The 15,362-nt window shown below is 59.3% G+C and overlaps 1 protein-coding gene across 1 annotated transcript; it reads left to right on the forward strand.

The window, feature by feature from the left end:
• The first annotated feature begins 1,874 nt into the window (after positions 1 to 1,874).
• KLHL21 (kelch like family member 21) lies at positions 1,875 to 13,998 on the forward strand. Its single transcript, XM_047084785.1, has 4 exons — positions 1,875 to 2,929; positions 5,126 to 5,531; positions 9,345 to 9,417; positions 10,616 to 13,998. The coding sequence occupies exons 1-4, from the start codon at positions 1,909 to 1,911 to the stop codon at positions 10,907 to 10,909; spliced, it is 1,794 nt and encodes a 597-aa protein (XP_046940741.1). The 5' UTR covers positions 1,875 to 1,908; the 3' UTR covers positions 10,910 to 13,998.
• The last annotated feature ends 1,364 nt before the right edge of the window (positions 13,999 to 15,362 follow it).

Below are 15,362 nucleotides of genomic sequence, written 5' to 3' on the forward strand. Positions count from 1 at the left end.
ATAAATATGTGCATCATTATTTCTTCAGGACTTCACAGTAAGGCTGATTTGTTTAAGTACACAAAACTGGACTCCGTCCTTCACCAGAGCAACATTATTTGATTTATGAAAGCTTTGCTTTCTGCAAGGTGGACAAGTTCTGACCCAGAGGGAGTGTAGTACTTTTCCCTACAAACATCCCACTTCCTGGCTACTCAGACTCTCTTGTCACAAAGCCTGTGCAAGTAAGCTATTGGCCGGGCTCCTGGGCCCAGGAATGCTGCCGCTGCCGTTAATAGCTGTGTGAACAGTCCATCTATGGGCAACACGCAGCCGCCTGGGTACCTGAATGTTTTTTTTCACTCAGGCCTGTGCTTCCCATGCTGAAATTTGGACCAGACACATTCTCATGGCAAGATGATGAGATTCAAAGCACAAGAGAAAGCCTGCAGTTCGCATTTCAGAGATGGAGGAAAAACAAGATGTCTTCTCCAAAGGTTGTGCCCACTCAGCTGGAACCAAGAAATGACAGCAACCCCCGGGTGCCTGGCCCGCCCTGGGACACACGTGGGCGCGTGGGTGAGGCGTTCACCAGGAATGTTTCTGCGAGGCCCACAGGGCATGGGTGGGGGCTACTAAATAACTAAAACCCAGGTTTCTTCTGAGAAGCAAAAGGACTGGAGTCTTCTCTAAAACCGAGCAAAGCGTCTGCTAAAGAAAAAACATGGCTTCCAAGGGAGGGAATTTTTTTCACCTAGTTACGTTGAAAGTGGAGTCCTGGTATTGTATTCACGGGAACCACAATAAGGAAGATTCCTTTCTTCACAGTCACCCCACAAGTGACTGTGACGTTCCTGAACGCCCACATCCCTGGTTTTTCAGGCAGTCCCCTGTCTGACCTTGAGCTAAAGGCAGTGTCCCCAGGCCCCTAGCGTCCCCTCTCCTGGAATGGGAAAAACTGCTGCTTTCGCCGGAATTATTTACATTATTTATATTATTATAATTTTCTGGTACTTGAGCCTTTTGTTCAACCTAATAGCACGTTCTTCTGCATTCTCACGGCGGTCTCCTACCCTCAAGTTTTCTGCCTTCCCCACGTCCACTTCCAGGAGAGGGGGCGAGGAGCCTGGGGGTCGAGCCCGCGCGGGCCTGCGCCCTCAGAAGGCAGCTCTGGAGCCTGAGTCTCTATGAATCGGCAACCAGAAGTGCGCCTTGTACGCTGACGAAAGTTAATGACCGAGTTAGTCAAGTTTGAAACTCCTGCAGGAACACAGTGGAGCAGATTCTTGGCGTCTGGCCCCGTGTCACTTACAAGTGCGCCAAGAAAAAACGTCACCTAAAAAGCTTATACTTGTTCAAGCCTTAGTCCTGAATTGTAAAGATCCTGTCTTTTGAGATCTGCCCGGCAATAAGGTTAACTAGCAACCCTCGGAACTAGTGGAATTCAAAACAAAATAAAAACAAAACAAGAAAAAGGTACTGTAGCGAGCCGCCCAGGGGTTCAGGGGCCGCCGACTGGGTTAGGGAAGTCTGGCGCGAAAGGGGTGGCTCGGGTTCCGGGCGCCGAGCTCGCCCCCGCCGGCTTCGGCCCCGCAGCCCGGCCCGGTGCGTCGTGGGCGGGCCCTGGAGGCCCCCGACCCCGGACGGAGAGGACACACGTCGCCCGGCGGGCCCGGCTCGGGCGGGGGGCCGCGGGAAGCCCCGTAAGGGCGCGGGCGGGCGGTAGTGACTCAGCCTCGGGCGCATGGGGCGGGCGGCGGCGTCGGGCTCGGAGGGGTTAAGTAGGCGGGGCCAGCGACAGCCCGCCCCTCCCGGCCCGCCCCCGAGGCCGCGGCGCCGGGCGGTACTTATAGCGGCGGCGCGGGACGCGCGGCGTTCCTCCCGCTGGCCCCGGCCGCGGCGCGCCCTAGTTACCCCAACGACGGCGCCATGGAGCGGCCGGCGCCCCTGGCCGTGCTGCCCTTCTCGGACCCCGCGCACGCGCTGAGCCTGCTGCGCGGCCTGAGCCAGCTCCGCGCCGAGCGCAAGTTCCTGGACGTGACGCTGGAGGCGGCGGGCGGGCGCGACTTCCCCGCGCACCGCGCCGTGCTGGCGGCCGCCAGCCCCTACTTCCGCGCCATGTTCGCCGGGCAGCTGCGCGAGAGCCGCGCCGAGCGGGTGCGACTGCACGGCGTGCCGCCCGACATGCTGCAGCTGCTGCTCGACTTCAGCTACACGGGCCGCGTGGCGGTGAGCGGCGACAACGCCGAGCCGCTGCTGCGGGCCGCCGACCTGCTGCAGTTCCCGGCCGTGAAGGAGGCGTGCGGCGCCTTCCTGCAGCAGCAGCTCGACCTGGCCAACTGCCTGGACATGCAGGACTTCGCCGAGGCCTTCAGTTGCGCGGGGCTGGCGAGCGCGGCGCAGCGCTTCATCCTGCGCCACGTGGGCGAGCTGGGCCCCGAGCAGCTGGAGCGCCTGCCGCTGGCGCGCTTGCTGCGCTACCTGCGCGACGACGGGCTGTGCGTGCCCAAGGAGGAGGCCGCCTACCAGCTGGCGCTGCGCTGGGTGCGCGCGGACCCGCCGCGCCGCGCCGCGCACTGGCCGCAGCTGCTGGAGGCGGTGCGCCTGCCCTTCGTGCGCCGCTTCTACCTGCTGGCGCACGTCGAGGCCGAGCCGCTGGTGGCGCGCTGCCCGCCCTGCCTGCGCCTGCTGCGCGAGGCGCGCGACTTCCAGGCGGCGCGCTACGACCGCCACGACCGCGGGCCCTGCCCCCGCATGCGCCCGCGCCCCTCCACGGGTCTCGCCGAGATCCTCGTGCTCGTGGGTGGCTGCGACCAGGACTGCGACGAGCTGGTCACCGTCGACTGCTACAACCCACAGACGGGCCAGTGGCGCTACCTGGCCGAATTCCCCGACCACCTGGGCGGGGGCTACAGCATCGTGGCGCTGGGCAACGACATCTACGTGACGGGTGAGGGGACCGGGGGCCGGCCGGGAGGGGACCGGGGGCCGGCCGGGAGGGCCCCGGGTGTTAGTCTCCTGCGGCCTTGGGAGAGTGCGTTTTCCGAACCTGGAATCCTAGAACCGCCCCACAGTGCGAGCGCCCCTTCCCTTCCCCCGCCCCTTCTTGGCCAGTGGGTACGCTTCAAGAGCTGGTGCTTTCGACCTGGAAGTCCGTTGTGTGAGCTGCGACAAGCAGCTCCTTGTGGTCTCTGCGTTCCCCGGTGTTTGGGGTGGGGGGGGTGGGAAGGGTAGGCAGCCTAGATGACAGATGAGCCCACTCCTTGCCCGGGAGGTGCCCCCACCCCCATTTGGTTAGAGGATACTGGGGCATTCACCCCGCACAATGGGCGCTTTCTTCTTCTCCCTAAGGAATCCAGGGACAGGCGGGGGACTGGCACTCGATGAGACACCCATTTCCCGTCCTGGGGATTTCCCCCACACAGCTGAGCCCCACAGGCCCCTTGACACGCTCATTTTGTCACCAGTGACAGGGTTCCCTCAAGCTTGCACCTAGGCTGGTCGCTGGGGGGGTCACATGGTGTTTAGGCTGCTCCCTAGTCAGCGACTGTAAACATGGTCACATGCTAAGAGGTTTTCTTCCAGTTACTTGGCTCAAACCCCAAAACACTGCCGAGTCATGCTGGGCGGGTCCCATCCTGCCCCGGTCCTGGGCATCTCCCACATTTTTCATTAAAGATAAATCCCAGTTCAGACATGGGGCTACCTCCTTCCCTGGGGTGAGGAGGGGCGGTCTCTGTGACAGCTATATAAGGAAAGAACCCGACTCGGCAAGCAGCCCTGGGCCCTGCGGAAGGCTGTTATCAGTCAGTGAACTGAGGCTGTGCCCCGCGTGGCACCTTAAGGAGAACGCCAGCTCTGAGCTCTGGTGTTCCCACTCCCCAGCCCCACACACACCACCAGTTGGCGAGTGGAGAAATCTTGGGTTAAGGACGTGCTCAGCTCTTGGCCTGCTGCTCTGTTCCAGCGTTTGCTGGAATATGCTGGACTTGGTCGCTTTCCAGTTTGGGGTTGGTTGGCCCTGTGTTTGGGAACTGTGTGCCCTCCCAACACATGAAAGTCTGGCCAGTGCACTCCCTCCCAGAACTGGTTAGACTCGCCCCAACTTTGCACACCCTTCCATAAACGTCTCAGCTGAGCAGCTAATCCTTTGGGGTTAGACAGGTGGCTGGGTCATTCCATACAGCTGCCTGGAGGGAATTTCACAGGGGCAGGAAAGCTGGTTTCAGCTGCCTTGGATGCAGTTATCCTTTAGGAGGAAGAAAGCAGGCGGAGTGCACTTTGTAAGAGCTTTGTGTTTTAAAAAGCTCCAGGCTGTGAGACAGGATGTCATGCCTGCTTTGCCCTGTGGCGCCAGCTCTGGGGAGGGGGGATGTGACCCCGCCCCTGGATTCTGGGGATCCCTTCAGGCTGTGGGAATTCTAATGTTCTGGGTTTAACTTATGATTACAGCCAGCACCCCGGGGGGCAGTGAGTGGTTGGCTCTTTTTTTGAAAGAAATGTAGAAAGAACTTGATTGATTTTTTTTTTTTTCCCCTGGACGAGGCACATGTCGGTAACTTGTGCCTAAATCAAGAACTGGATCCCCAGGATTCCCCCCGTAGCGTTTCTTTTCGTGCTGGGCTCTTGCTTGCAGTGTGAGGTAGATTTCCTATCGGGTTGTGCTGGCCCTGCCTTGTTTGCGGCTGCCCAGAAAAGCCAGAATTCCACAAACAAGGCCGTGTGGGCCCTGCCACATGCTTTGTGGCCCCCCAGAAGTTTTGGCTCTGAGACCCAGGCCCTGGTGCAGTTGGGGTGTTGGACAGTGTTTGTGGGGGTCCAGACCGCGATTGCTGTTTACTTAGAATTCTGGCTCCAGGGCCCTTGTTTGACCCTCACGGACTGGCGGTGTTCTTGTGGCAGGAAGCTCTTACACCCCTGGCGGCGGTTGGCACCTGCACTGCCTCAGGCCCCCCCCCCCCCCCCTGCCCCGGCATGGAGCCCCTCTAGCCAGGGCTTCGGTGAGAGAACCCATGTGTTGACGCTGAAACCCAGTGAGGCTACTTCCTGCCCTGGGAGGCTCCCTCTGGGAAGTTCATCGAGGCCCGCGTGGGTGCCTCACCCCCGAGTCCGCATGGGCTGACCTGTGCGATGCACGTCCCGGCAGGTGGGTCTGACGGCTCCCGGCTCTATGACTGCGTGTGGAGGTACAATTCCAGCGTGAACGAGTGGACGGAGGTGGCGCCCATGCTGAAGGCCCGTGAGTACCACAGCTCCTCCGTGCTCGACGGGCTGCTGTACGTGGTGGCCGCGGACAGCACGGAGCGCTACGACCATACCACCGACTCCTGGGAGGCCCTGCAGCCCATGACCTACCCCATGGACAACTGCTCCACCACCGCCTGCCGCGGCCGCCTCTACGCCATCGGCTCGCTGGCCGGCAAGGAGACCATGGTGATGCAGTGCTACCACCCGGACACGGACCTGTGGTCGCTGGTGGACTGTGGCCCGCTCCCACCCTGGTCCTTTGCCCCCAAGACGGTGACTCTGAACGGACTTATGTACTTCATCAGGTGAGTATCCTGAAGCCGAGGCCCCTCCACAGCCTTTCTTACCAGGCCCCGTGCTAAAGCGCATCATCACTGTGCTCCCATTTCACAGATGAGGAGGCAGGCCAAGCTGGCATCCGAGGCTAGGTCTTTCTCACCTGTTAGAACAGTTTCTGTGGGCTTCTAGGTTTTCTTGATCAAGGGATCCTGACTGATGGAGTTAGATCCTTGGATTACTGATTGAGTGGAGTTAGGGCCTTTTAGAGAGCTGAGACTCTAGAAGCTAAACCACGTGTTGCTTTGCCTGTCTTCCACCCTGAGGATCCCGCTGTATAGACCCTGGTGGTTCTCATGTGGCATTTATTAAGAAAGGAATCTGTCCTACATAAGGGGGGTTTTGCATCTTAAGAAGACTAGAGGAGGGGCATGTGGGTGGCTCAGGCGGTTGGGCGTCCGGCTCTTGGTTTTGGCTCAGGTCCCAATCAAGCCCCACATCGGGCTCTGTGCTGACAGCGTGGAGCCTGCTTGGGATTCTCTGTCTCCCTCTCTCTCTGCCCATCCCCTGATTGCACTCTCAAAATAAATAAACATTAAAAAAAAAAAAAAAGACTAGGGGAGGGCTTTTTGGAGACTTTGGGTCTTTGGGGAAGTATTGCTTTGTCAGAGGGACCCTTTGCTCACCCAGCAGTGTGTCTTCACCCTGCCGCCGGGTGCAAGAGCCGGGGGTGGGGGGATCAGCTCCACCCCCTCTATTTATTATTTTTAATGTTTACTTGTTTTTGAGAGAGAGTGTGTGAGCGGGGGGAGGGGCAGAGAGCGAGGGAGACACAGATTTGGAAGCAGGCTCCAGGCTCTGAGCTGTCAGCACAGAGCCCAACGTGGGGTTCGAACTCACAGACCGTGAGATCATAACCTGAGCTGAAGTTGGATGCTTAACCGACTAAGCCACCCAGGTGCCCCACCCTCTCTGTTTAAAAAAAATTTTTTTTTAACGTTTATTTATTCTTGGGACAGAGAGAGACAGAGCATGAACGGGGGAGGGGCAGAGAGAGAGGGAGACACAGAATCGGAAACAGGCTCCAGACTCCGAGCCATCAGCCCAGAGCCCGACGCGGGGCTCGAACTCACGGACCGCGAGATCGTGACCTGAGCCAAAGTCGGACTCTCAACCGACTGAGCCACCCAGGCGCCCCGCACCCTCTCTGTTTAAAGCAATACTTGGGCATTCAGCACATGTCTCTGCAGGTCCCATCTATGCCTTTCCTGCCTGAGCTGGCACAGGAAGGGCCCACGGCCCTGGGATCTAAGGATCCCACAGCCACTCCGGACCAGGGACCACTCCTAGCAGGGAGCCGGCCCTAAAGCTGTCTGGGGGGAATGATGAGGACAATAGTTAGCATGCATCACCCCGAGCTGGGTGTGGTCTGCCTCCTGGGCAGGAGTCCATCTCTATGATTGTCTGGCTCTTGAGACGGGCACCACTGTCATCCCTAATTCATAGACGGCAGCAGAGGCTTAGAGGGGTAAGGAATTTATGGGACGGCACGGGGTTTGAGTCCAGGATATCCAGCCCAGGGCCCAGTGCGGTGTTGCTATATCGTGGTCTCCCTGGGCCAGGCTGTGGCCTTGGGAGCATGGGGAAGACATGGAGTGGCCAGGGGGTCACCATGCATCTGTGGGTCTTGACTTGCCACAGCCAAATATCCCCTCCTGATGGGCCAGCAGGCGTTCAGGGAAGTAGGAGCTCCTGTCTGCTGTGCACAGCCTGTGTGTGTGTGTGTGTGTGTGTGTGTACATTCATGTGCACTTGTAGGTGTGTGTCCCAGTTCCTCCCTTCCTGGCCTAGAGCCTGTCTGAAGCTCTGGGATCAGGAGGGAAGAGTAAGAGCTGTACTGTGGTTTCCTCTGTCCCCTCTTAGGAGCCTCAGAGGACATATGCACTTGGCTTCTCAGCCCTTCTCTTGCGTCCTCAACTGCCCTGGCCTTTGTCTGCTCCCTCCACTCTGCTCCCCCAGACTAGAGGCTCCTTCCCAGGCTTTCTTGGTGAGCACATGCAGGGCAGAGGTAGCACATCGTTGTATGCCAGGAAACCTCTGGAGTGCTCAGAGAAAGCCCTGGAATCTCGGCCAGCTCCTGGTCCTGTTATAAAACATCATCTGACCCTTCGCCCAGCTAGCTCCCCCTCCCCCAAGTCAAGGTAGATGTCTTCAGAGAGGGGGTGGAGACAGCTATAAATACTTCTCTCAAGAGTGCCAGAACCTTGGCTTCAGCCCCTCGGAGTCCGTTCCAAGTTGAGCGCCTTTGAGAATGTCCTCCCCGCCCTGTGGTCCTAGAATAAGACGTGCGAAAAGGCCAGCCTGTCCACAGAAGGCCCCCTGTGCTTTCCTCATCCGTGTTGGCGTCTCTTGTCAGGTGCTAAGCCCCCGCAGCTGGAAGCATCAGGGTGCCCCCCACACCCTGTGTTAGCCTTTGTGTGGGTTCAGCTAAGCCATGGGAGGCTGGGGGTGGGGGGTGGGCTCAGCTCTGCCCTATCCCAGCCCCCAACCACGTGGAGACAGTGAAGGGTGGGGAAAGGCGTCCCGATTGACCTCCAGGGGGGTGGCGTGGGCAAGACCTGGGGTCTGGTTCAGATGCACTTTCACGTTTGTCCCAGAGTCACTCATTTCATGCCTAGTAAGCCTCGTGTCTAGTAAGCCCCGTCGCGCCCTGCTCGAATGCCACCTGTCAGGGCAGCTCCTGTCCACAAGCTGCTGTATTCAGGGGCACCCCACACTGGGTGGAGGCCTCAGCCTCTCAACCGCTGTGGCCCTGACAGTTTATACGTCTGTGCTGGGGGAGGGCAGCCCAACGGCCTCTGGCACTGTCATCCTCACATGGGCCATGAACTAAGATGGGTTTTTACACCTTGAAATTGTTGGAGGGGGGAAAAAAAAAACCAAAGCAGGAGCCACATTTTGTGGTATGAAAAGTTACACGAGATTCAAATTCTGTCCACAAATAAGGTCTTTTTGGAATGCAGCCAGCCCGTTTCCGAACATCGGTGGCTGCTTTTGCGCTACAACAGTCACGTTGGGGAGTAGGTACAGAGCAGGCTCTGGGGGCCTGAGATGTTCCCTGACTGGCCCTTCTGCTGACCCCGGACTCCTTACTCTCACTGCCATCTGGGGCTAGTGTCTGTGCTTTTCAAGGCTGTGCCTTTGAGCCTTTCCTTGCAGGGATCCAGAGCGTGTCAAACAAGGTGGAAAGACCCTGACCCCAAAGGGAGGGGCAGTGCTGGTGCCTTCTTTCCTATGACTGTGCCTATCCTGCTGGGCACCCAGGACACGGCAGAGAGCGGGAAGAGACTGGGGGGCTGACAGCGGTGGGGAGGGCCCAGGAATAGGGCGCGTCAGGGAGTGCAGGGGGGCAGGAGGGCTGGCCTGGACTGGTCAGCTGTGGAAGGCTGTTGTGAGGAGAAGACACACAAGTGCAGGTCGGAAGACGGAGAGGAGACTGGTGGGCAGGGATGTGGGAAGTTCAGATCTGGAGCCAGCCAGGGGGGCCGTGCTGGTGTAGAGCAGCGTGTGTAGGGGGGTGGGTAGGGTGGTTAAACCTGAAGGTGTTTGATCTTCAGGTTTGAGAAGTAAAGTCTGGTTCTGGCCTCAGAGCCCAGGCCGGATAGGTGTGCGGGCCTGTGGCCCCTACAAACCAGGGATGAGGGCTCACTGGCCTGTGGACTCCAAATGACATCAGAGACATTCCCAGAGGAGAGGGGCCTGTGTGGCCCTTCTCTCCAGCTCTTTACACACAAGGATGCTTCCTCCTGCCTCTGATACGTTTCCCCCCCTCCCATTCACAGGGATGATTCTGCGGAGGTGGACGTATATAATCCCACAAAGAACGAGTGGGACAAGATCCCATCTATGAATCAGGTAAATATGCGGCTGTGTCGGCATTGGTAGCACAGGCTGGTCCTGTTTTCTGGCCAGAGTATAGTCATGACGTGTTTGGGAGATGGTCCTGGTGGGCAGGGCCCGTGCTGAGCCCTTTCCTGGTGTTATTGCACTTAATAGAGGGCTGGGTTTTCCCTCGGTTTGTACTTCAGGGGCACTGAGACCTTAAATAAATCCCAGGGTTAGACAGTTTAGTGAGTTCATCCCTTCGGACCAGCATTCGATGAGTACCTGCTATGAGCCAGAGAGCATAGGGAGAAGAATATTCCCCAGAGGGACAGCAAATGCAAAGGCCCTGGGGCAGAGTGTGCCTGGTATGGTCGCAGAACAAACCTCACAGTCCAGGGTGGCTGGAGCAGAGTGAACAATGCGGAGGCAATGAAGTCAGACAGAAGGTCTTTGGGGATTGACCCTGGGGAATACAGTTATTTATTGAGTGCCTACTGTGTGCTCTGAACAAGACACTGCTACCACTATCTGATCAGGGTGTCTCCCCTCTGCTTGTCGAGAAGAGAGGTGCTGAGTCTGACCCTGTGATGGAGCTGGGAAGGCTCGGTGGCATTTGGCCACGTGAGCAATCTCCTTAGTCCTAGTAGTTGTATATCTCCTCAACATCTTTTTTCTTCCTTAAAGTTCCCAAACCTGCTCCCATGATACCTCTGCGTGGCAATTGTCACAACTTACAACATCCCAGTTTAACATTTGCACTTAGCAGATGGGACTTCTCTTCTCCCCGTGATGACCTACACGTTACAGCAAATTTGGGCAAGAGGAGAAAGTCCAGGGGTGTGGTTCAGAGCCCAGATGTGAGTCAGGTCCTGGCTCGGCCACCGTCAGCCACATGAGGCACTGCTTTCCCACCTGTACGATGGGAGGACAGCCGGGCCTGCCCCAGGGCTGGTGCTGCTCACGGGGAGAGTCGCTGCTTCAGCAGCCTCCCGGCCACCGTAGGAACCAGGCACGGCGTGTGGCGCGCACCCCCCCCCCCCCCCAGCCCTGGTTCTGGAGCCGGGGTGGAGGAGGGCATTGGCCTGGCCTGGGGAGCGTGCAGAGGGCCGCTCTCATTTCTCCAGGAAGTGGCGAGGGTCCCAGGCACCTTCTCCATGGAGAGAGGCCGTAGGGTTTCTGCGCTGGCCTGGCTGCCTGCCTCCACTTGCCTGTCTCCCTTGACCCGCAGGTGCACGTGGGGGGCAGCTTGGCCGTCCTTGGAGGGAAGCTCTACGTCTCGGGTGGTTACGACAATACGTTTGAACTCTCTGACGTGGTGGAGGCCTATGACCCAGAGACTCGGGCATGGAGCATAGTGGGACGGCTCCCGGAGCCCACCTTCTGGCACGGCAGCGTCAGCATCTTCCGCCAGTTCATGCCCCAGATGCCCTCTGGTGGGCGCGGCTTCGAGCTGGACAGTGGCAGCAGTGACATGGATGTGGCCCGACCCCGGCGGCCGCAGAACCCTGACGAGCTGCACTAGCCCTGGCTTGGCCCGGGGAGGGCCTCGGTGCAGGTAACACAGCATGTCCGGGGGCGGGGCAGTGAGCCCCTCCTTCGTGCACAAGGACGGGTTGGGTTCACCAGGTGGAGTTGGGCTCTTGGGTCGCCGAGTGAGCCTCAGGATGTGACCCCAGGAGAGCCTCTGCGCATTTAGAGCCGGACTCACAGCTGCTGGGAGCTGCCTCCCTGCCAGCACGGGGCTCTGGCTCTAGCAGGTGATCCCTCGTGCTGCCTCTGCCTATGCCTACTTGCTCCCATGTCAGAGAGGACGGCCTCTGGCCGGGGACAAGTCCTCCCACGAGAGTCTGAGAGTGGTCCAGGCCTGCTTTCCTAGGCCTGCGGGCTCTGCTGGCCTGGAGCATCGGGAATCTGGCAGACGATGGCTGCGGTGGGGTCCCCAACTCCACGTCCGGTGCTGGACATCCCAGGGGCCAGCTCCCTGGATGGAGGCGGTCTGCCTGCCTGGCTTCTCACACCTGCTGGGATGTCCCACCAAAACGTGCCTCACAGGCGCAGGGCAGTGTGACTGGACGGGAGTGTGGCCTTGAAGTGGGCCCCAAGGGACGTGCTGAGTAAATCCTGTCTCCAGTGAACCTGGGTCGAGGCAAATGCTGGGTGCTCCATCCGCCTACCCCACCAGCTGGTGTTGCCACCTGACTTGGAGGCCTCCAGGACCGTCGTCCCAGGTGGATGCACGAGAGGGCAAAAGCCTGCAGGTGCAAGGTCGTGGCTCCTCCCTGGGAGGCCCTAGGAGTTTCTCATTGAAGCCCAGCCAGGCCGATGGTTGCGGATGCCCTTCTCTCCCCTAGGAACAAAGAATCCTGCTGCTTCCAAAGGAAGCCCTGGACGGGGTGGCCCCCGTGATTGGCTGCAAGGTAAATGCAGTCTGGCCCTTCCTTAGAAGAAGGGTAGGGTGGCCAGGGATGCAGCCAGAAACAGAGTCTCTTACAGTGCCATTGCTGAAGGTCTCTGCAGGGCAGGGGGACAGCCACGCTCCTCCCAAGCCTGGGGCATCCCCGGGAGGGTGGCGGGAGGAGCTCCCAGGAAACTGCGGCTCAGGGGTCCCCGGTTCCCTGTTTTCTCTGGGGAGTGAGTGGTCTCCTCAAGGTCCCCAAGGATCCCTTGGCTGGATGTGTCTTTCTTCCAAAGAGGAGGATGCTTGCGTTTCCCTCACTAGAAAGCTGGAAAGCAAATGTTTGTTGAGTTGCCTTTCCCAGTGAACTGCCTTGGAGATGTGTTCTTAGCAGGAGAAGAAAAGTTCTAGCTGTCGCTTCACAAACAACACTTTTTTAAACACTTTCTTTGGCCAGATGGCAAGGGTTGTTCTGGGGGAGGAAGTCTTGAGGCCTAAAGAGCTGTTGGCTGGGGCCCCCACCTTCTCTGCCATATGCCGTCACTGTCTGGTTAGACCTGTTGCAGGAGCAGCTCCGGTCCACAGCCAGCCCTTCCCATCCCCTCAACTGTCACTCACCGGGTCACTCCCGCACACCCACTGCGCCAGGCGCTGCCAGACAGCCGGCCGGGTGGTGGTCCTGCCTGGGGCTCCCCCGCCAGGCGGGCCTGGCCGTGGGATCCCTTGGGCCCCGGGGGACTCCTTCATGCCCCAGGTCCCACCTTCGCCCCTCCTGGCGTGCGTGTTCCCCCTCGATCGGGACTTGCTGCCCCTGTCCCCCAGCGATGGTCTGACCTCACCTCCTTGGGGCTGGTGCTGCCTCCTCCTGGCTCTGGTGCCTTCCCAGCAGGCTCACTCCGCAGGGGTTTTCCATGCCCTTTGGTCTCTGTAGGTAGAGGGTGTCCTGCCACAGTGGCTTGTCTCCTGTCAGTGGCAGTGGGGAGGGCAGGGCAGCGCTGCACAGGACCGAGGGAGCCCTGATGTGCACCAGGCACGGAGCTCCGCACCAGCAGCTGTGGCCTGCCCGCTCAGTGTGGGGACAGGCCACGCAGATAGGTGTCACGATGCCTGCTGACAGGTCACCTGCAGCTACCACCACCCCCTCCAACCCCCCCCCCCCCCGGAGCAAGAGTGCAGGCCTTGATCTCGTGGGGAAGGCTTTGGCGCCCTTCCTGAGGGCCGCCTCCGTGGAGGGTCCCTTTGGCAGCCGGAGAAGGTGGGGTGAGGAGGTGCCAAGGCTGCTGGAGCTCTCCCCACCTCCCTCCAGTGGGGCTGGGCTCTGTCAGGGTCAAGGACTTCCCGTGGTCAGCGACTTCCAGGGAGAGGTATTGTGTAACGCTTTTTTGTCGGGACGGGGCGCTGCAAACACGTTTTTCTGACAAAACCAGCCTCTGTGGACCGTACAGCAGGCCTGGTCCGGGCTGAGGGCTAGCGACCGCTCTGGCCTTCACCTGGCCTTCCCTGCAGACACTCCCTTGTGGCAGGGGGCCCCGTGTCCTGGGTTCCTGCCCTTGGTTCTTCACCGTGACCAGCTGGCACACCACTGGCAGCTATTGGTTGGCTGGTTCAGTGTGCACCCGTGACGTCCTCCTCCACGCTCGCTCTCTAGAACTACGCGGGTCTCCTCCACCCGGACCCCATCCTCTGTCGGGAGCACCAGGGCGGGGAAGGGGAAGCAGCAGCCTCAGCAGCAGCGGGTTCCTGCAGACCGCAGCCGGGGGTCCACGGTCAGGGACGGCCCTTCGGCAGCACCTGCTCCCCTGCCCGGCCCTCCCCGCTTCCCCCGGCGGGGGCTCTCGCCTGGGGACACCCCCCCCGCCCCCACCTTAGGATTGTCTATACACTGACCAGGGTCAGAGATGGGCCAGCTGGAGGTGGGACTGTGTTTGGATATACGGAACTTTTTAGTCTACGAGACAGTTTAAGTTATGAAAATTCAGTGACTCATATTTAATGCTGATTTGCTATAAAGTATTCTATATTTATATGACTTCAGAGACTCTTATGTACTAAAGGACACGCCCCTTTCAGTGTCCCAGCTATCTAGTTCCAACCCCAGACGGTGGGGCAGATTTGCCTATTTATTTGTCCTATAGGCCTAGGTGTCCAGAATCCTATTGAGAGATTTTAGGATGCCTTCGATGTATACTTTTTGAAATAAAACTATTTCCTATACACTTGGTGTCCTGGTCTTCATCCTGCCGCTGCTGTCTTGGAGACTTCAGGCAGAGGCGAGGCGGGGCAGCGGAGGGCTGCCCCCGTGCCCACAGAGGAAGAGGACAGACCGGGGTGCCCAGGGCTTGTGCGAACGGTCTTGGAGCAAAGCTTCTGAGGCCCTTTCTTGTCTCCGATCGTTACAAGGTGGCAAGTAGTGGGAAGCGGAGGCTGAGCCCAGGGCATGAGGAGCGCGGGAGTCCTAGCCCCACGTGCTGCCCCACGGCCAGTTTGGCCTCCCTGCCTCCACCCCTTCACCCGGTCCCCTGCCTCGCTCCCCCCACCTCCTGAAGGTGGGCTCTCCGGTGGTGAGGAGACCCACGTCTGCAGGGGGTAAGCCTCGGACCTGGGGCGGGGAGTGGGCCCTTAAAGGAGGATCCTGGAAGAGGCCATGAAGTTCAGAAAGGTTCCTCGCGTATAGCCCAAGGCATAGGCCGGTTTCTTTGTGGGGCAGGGAGCATTTTGAGGCCATAGTTTATTTTTTAATAACCTCACTGAAATAGAGCTGAGGCAGTTCGTAGTCTGGGCATCGGCTGTTGTGCCTGAATATGGGCCTTATCTCTAAGCACCCCAGTGGTCGAGGAATACAAGGAAAGACGGTTAGATGGGTTCTGGGTGTAAAACAGATCGTTTCCTTCCTCAGACTCCAGGAGGAATTGGGCAGTGTGGAGCTCGTGTTTCAGGAGTCTTCCAGTGATAAGATTTAGGTGGTGCCCGACTTGAGCACTTGCTCGTGACTGTCACTGCCCCAATTCAGAGTTCGCTCTGTGCCGGGCACTAAGCAGAGCACCTCTGCTGCGTGTCAGGCGGTTGTAGAATGCGTGTGCAGAGCTGGACACCCATCAGCGGGTGGGGCCTATATCCCCTGCCCTTGAACCTGGGCAGTGAGGTTCCGGTGTCTGCCTGGACCAGCACCACGTGGCAAAGGGGACACTGTGACTGGAGGGCTAGGTCATAAGGCCTCACAGCTCTGGCTGGAACATGGGTCCTTGGCACACAGCCACCGTGCTGTGAGGAAGCCTGGGCGGCCCGTGGAGAGGGACCCAGGCCCACAGCCAGCACCGCCTTCCCAGGCACAGACACCCTCCCTCCCCCCAACCGCGCCCTCGCCAGCCTCCAGGGAAATCCTGGGGCGGCTTGCCATCTGGCGGGAGGTAACCGCGGGCCCTCTCACTGAATCCTTGTCTACAAAGCGGGTGCTATTACTAATTCCGTTGAAGGGGAGGACACGAAGGAGTCGCCTGCCTCGGGCAACAGGGCTGTCAGTGAAGAAGCTGAGGGGAAACGTGGGCGCCGGCACCCACACGCTTTTCCTGCAGGATGCGCA

The sequence above is a fragment of the Lynx rufus genome, unplaced genomic scaffold (assembly GCF_022079265.1).
Source record: "Lynx rufus isolate CCGP_SWC_20201006 ecotype Redwood Valley unplaced genomic scaffold, mLynRuf1.p SCAF_2, whole genome shotgun sequence".
NCBI classification, from domain to species: domain Eukaryota; kingdom Metazoa; phylum Chordata; class Mammalia; order Carnivora; family Felidae; genus Lynx; species Lynx rufus.

What these genes read in the sequence shown, in the direction of transcription:
- KLHL21 (XM_047084785.1), top strand. Translation starts at nt 1,909, where the DNA reads ATGGAGCGGCCGGCGCCCCTGGCCGTGCTGCCCTTCTCGGACCCCGCG. An exon ending in CAACGACATCTACGTGACGG is followed by an intron (nt 2,930 to 5,125) that starts GTGAGGGGACCG and finishes ACGTCCCGGCAG; the next exon opens with GTGGGTCTGACGGCTCCCGG. An exon ending in GGACTTATGTACTTCATCAG is followed by an intron (nt 5,532 to 9,344) that starts GTGAGTATCCTG and finishes TCCCATTCACAG; the next exon opens with GGATGATTCTGCGGAGGTGG.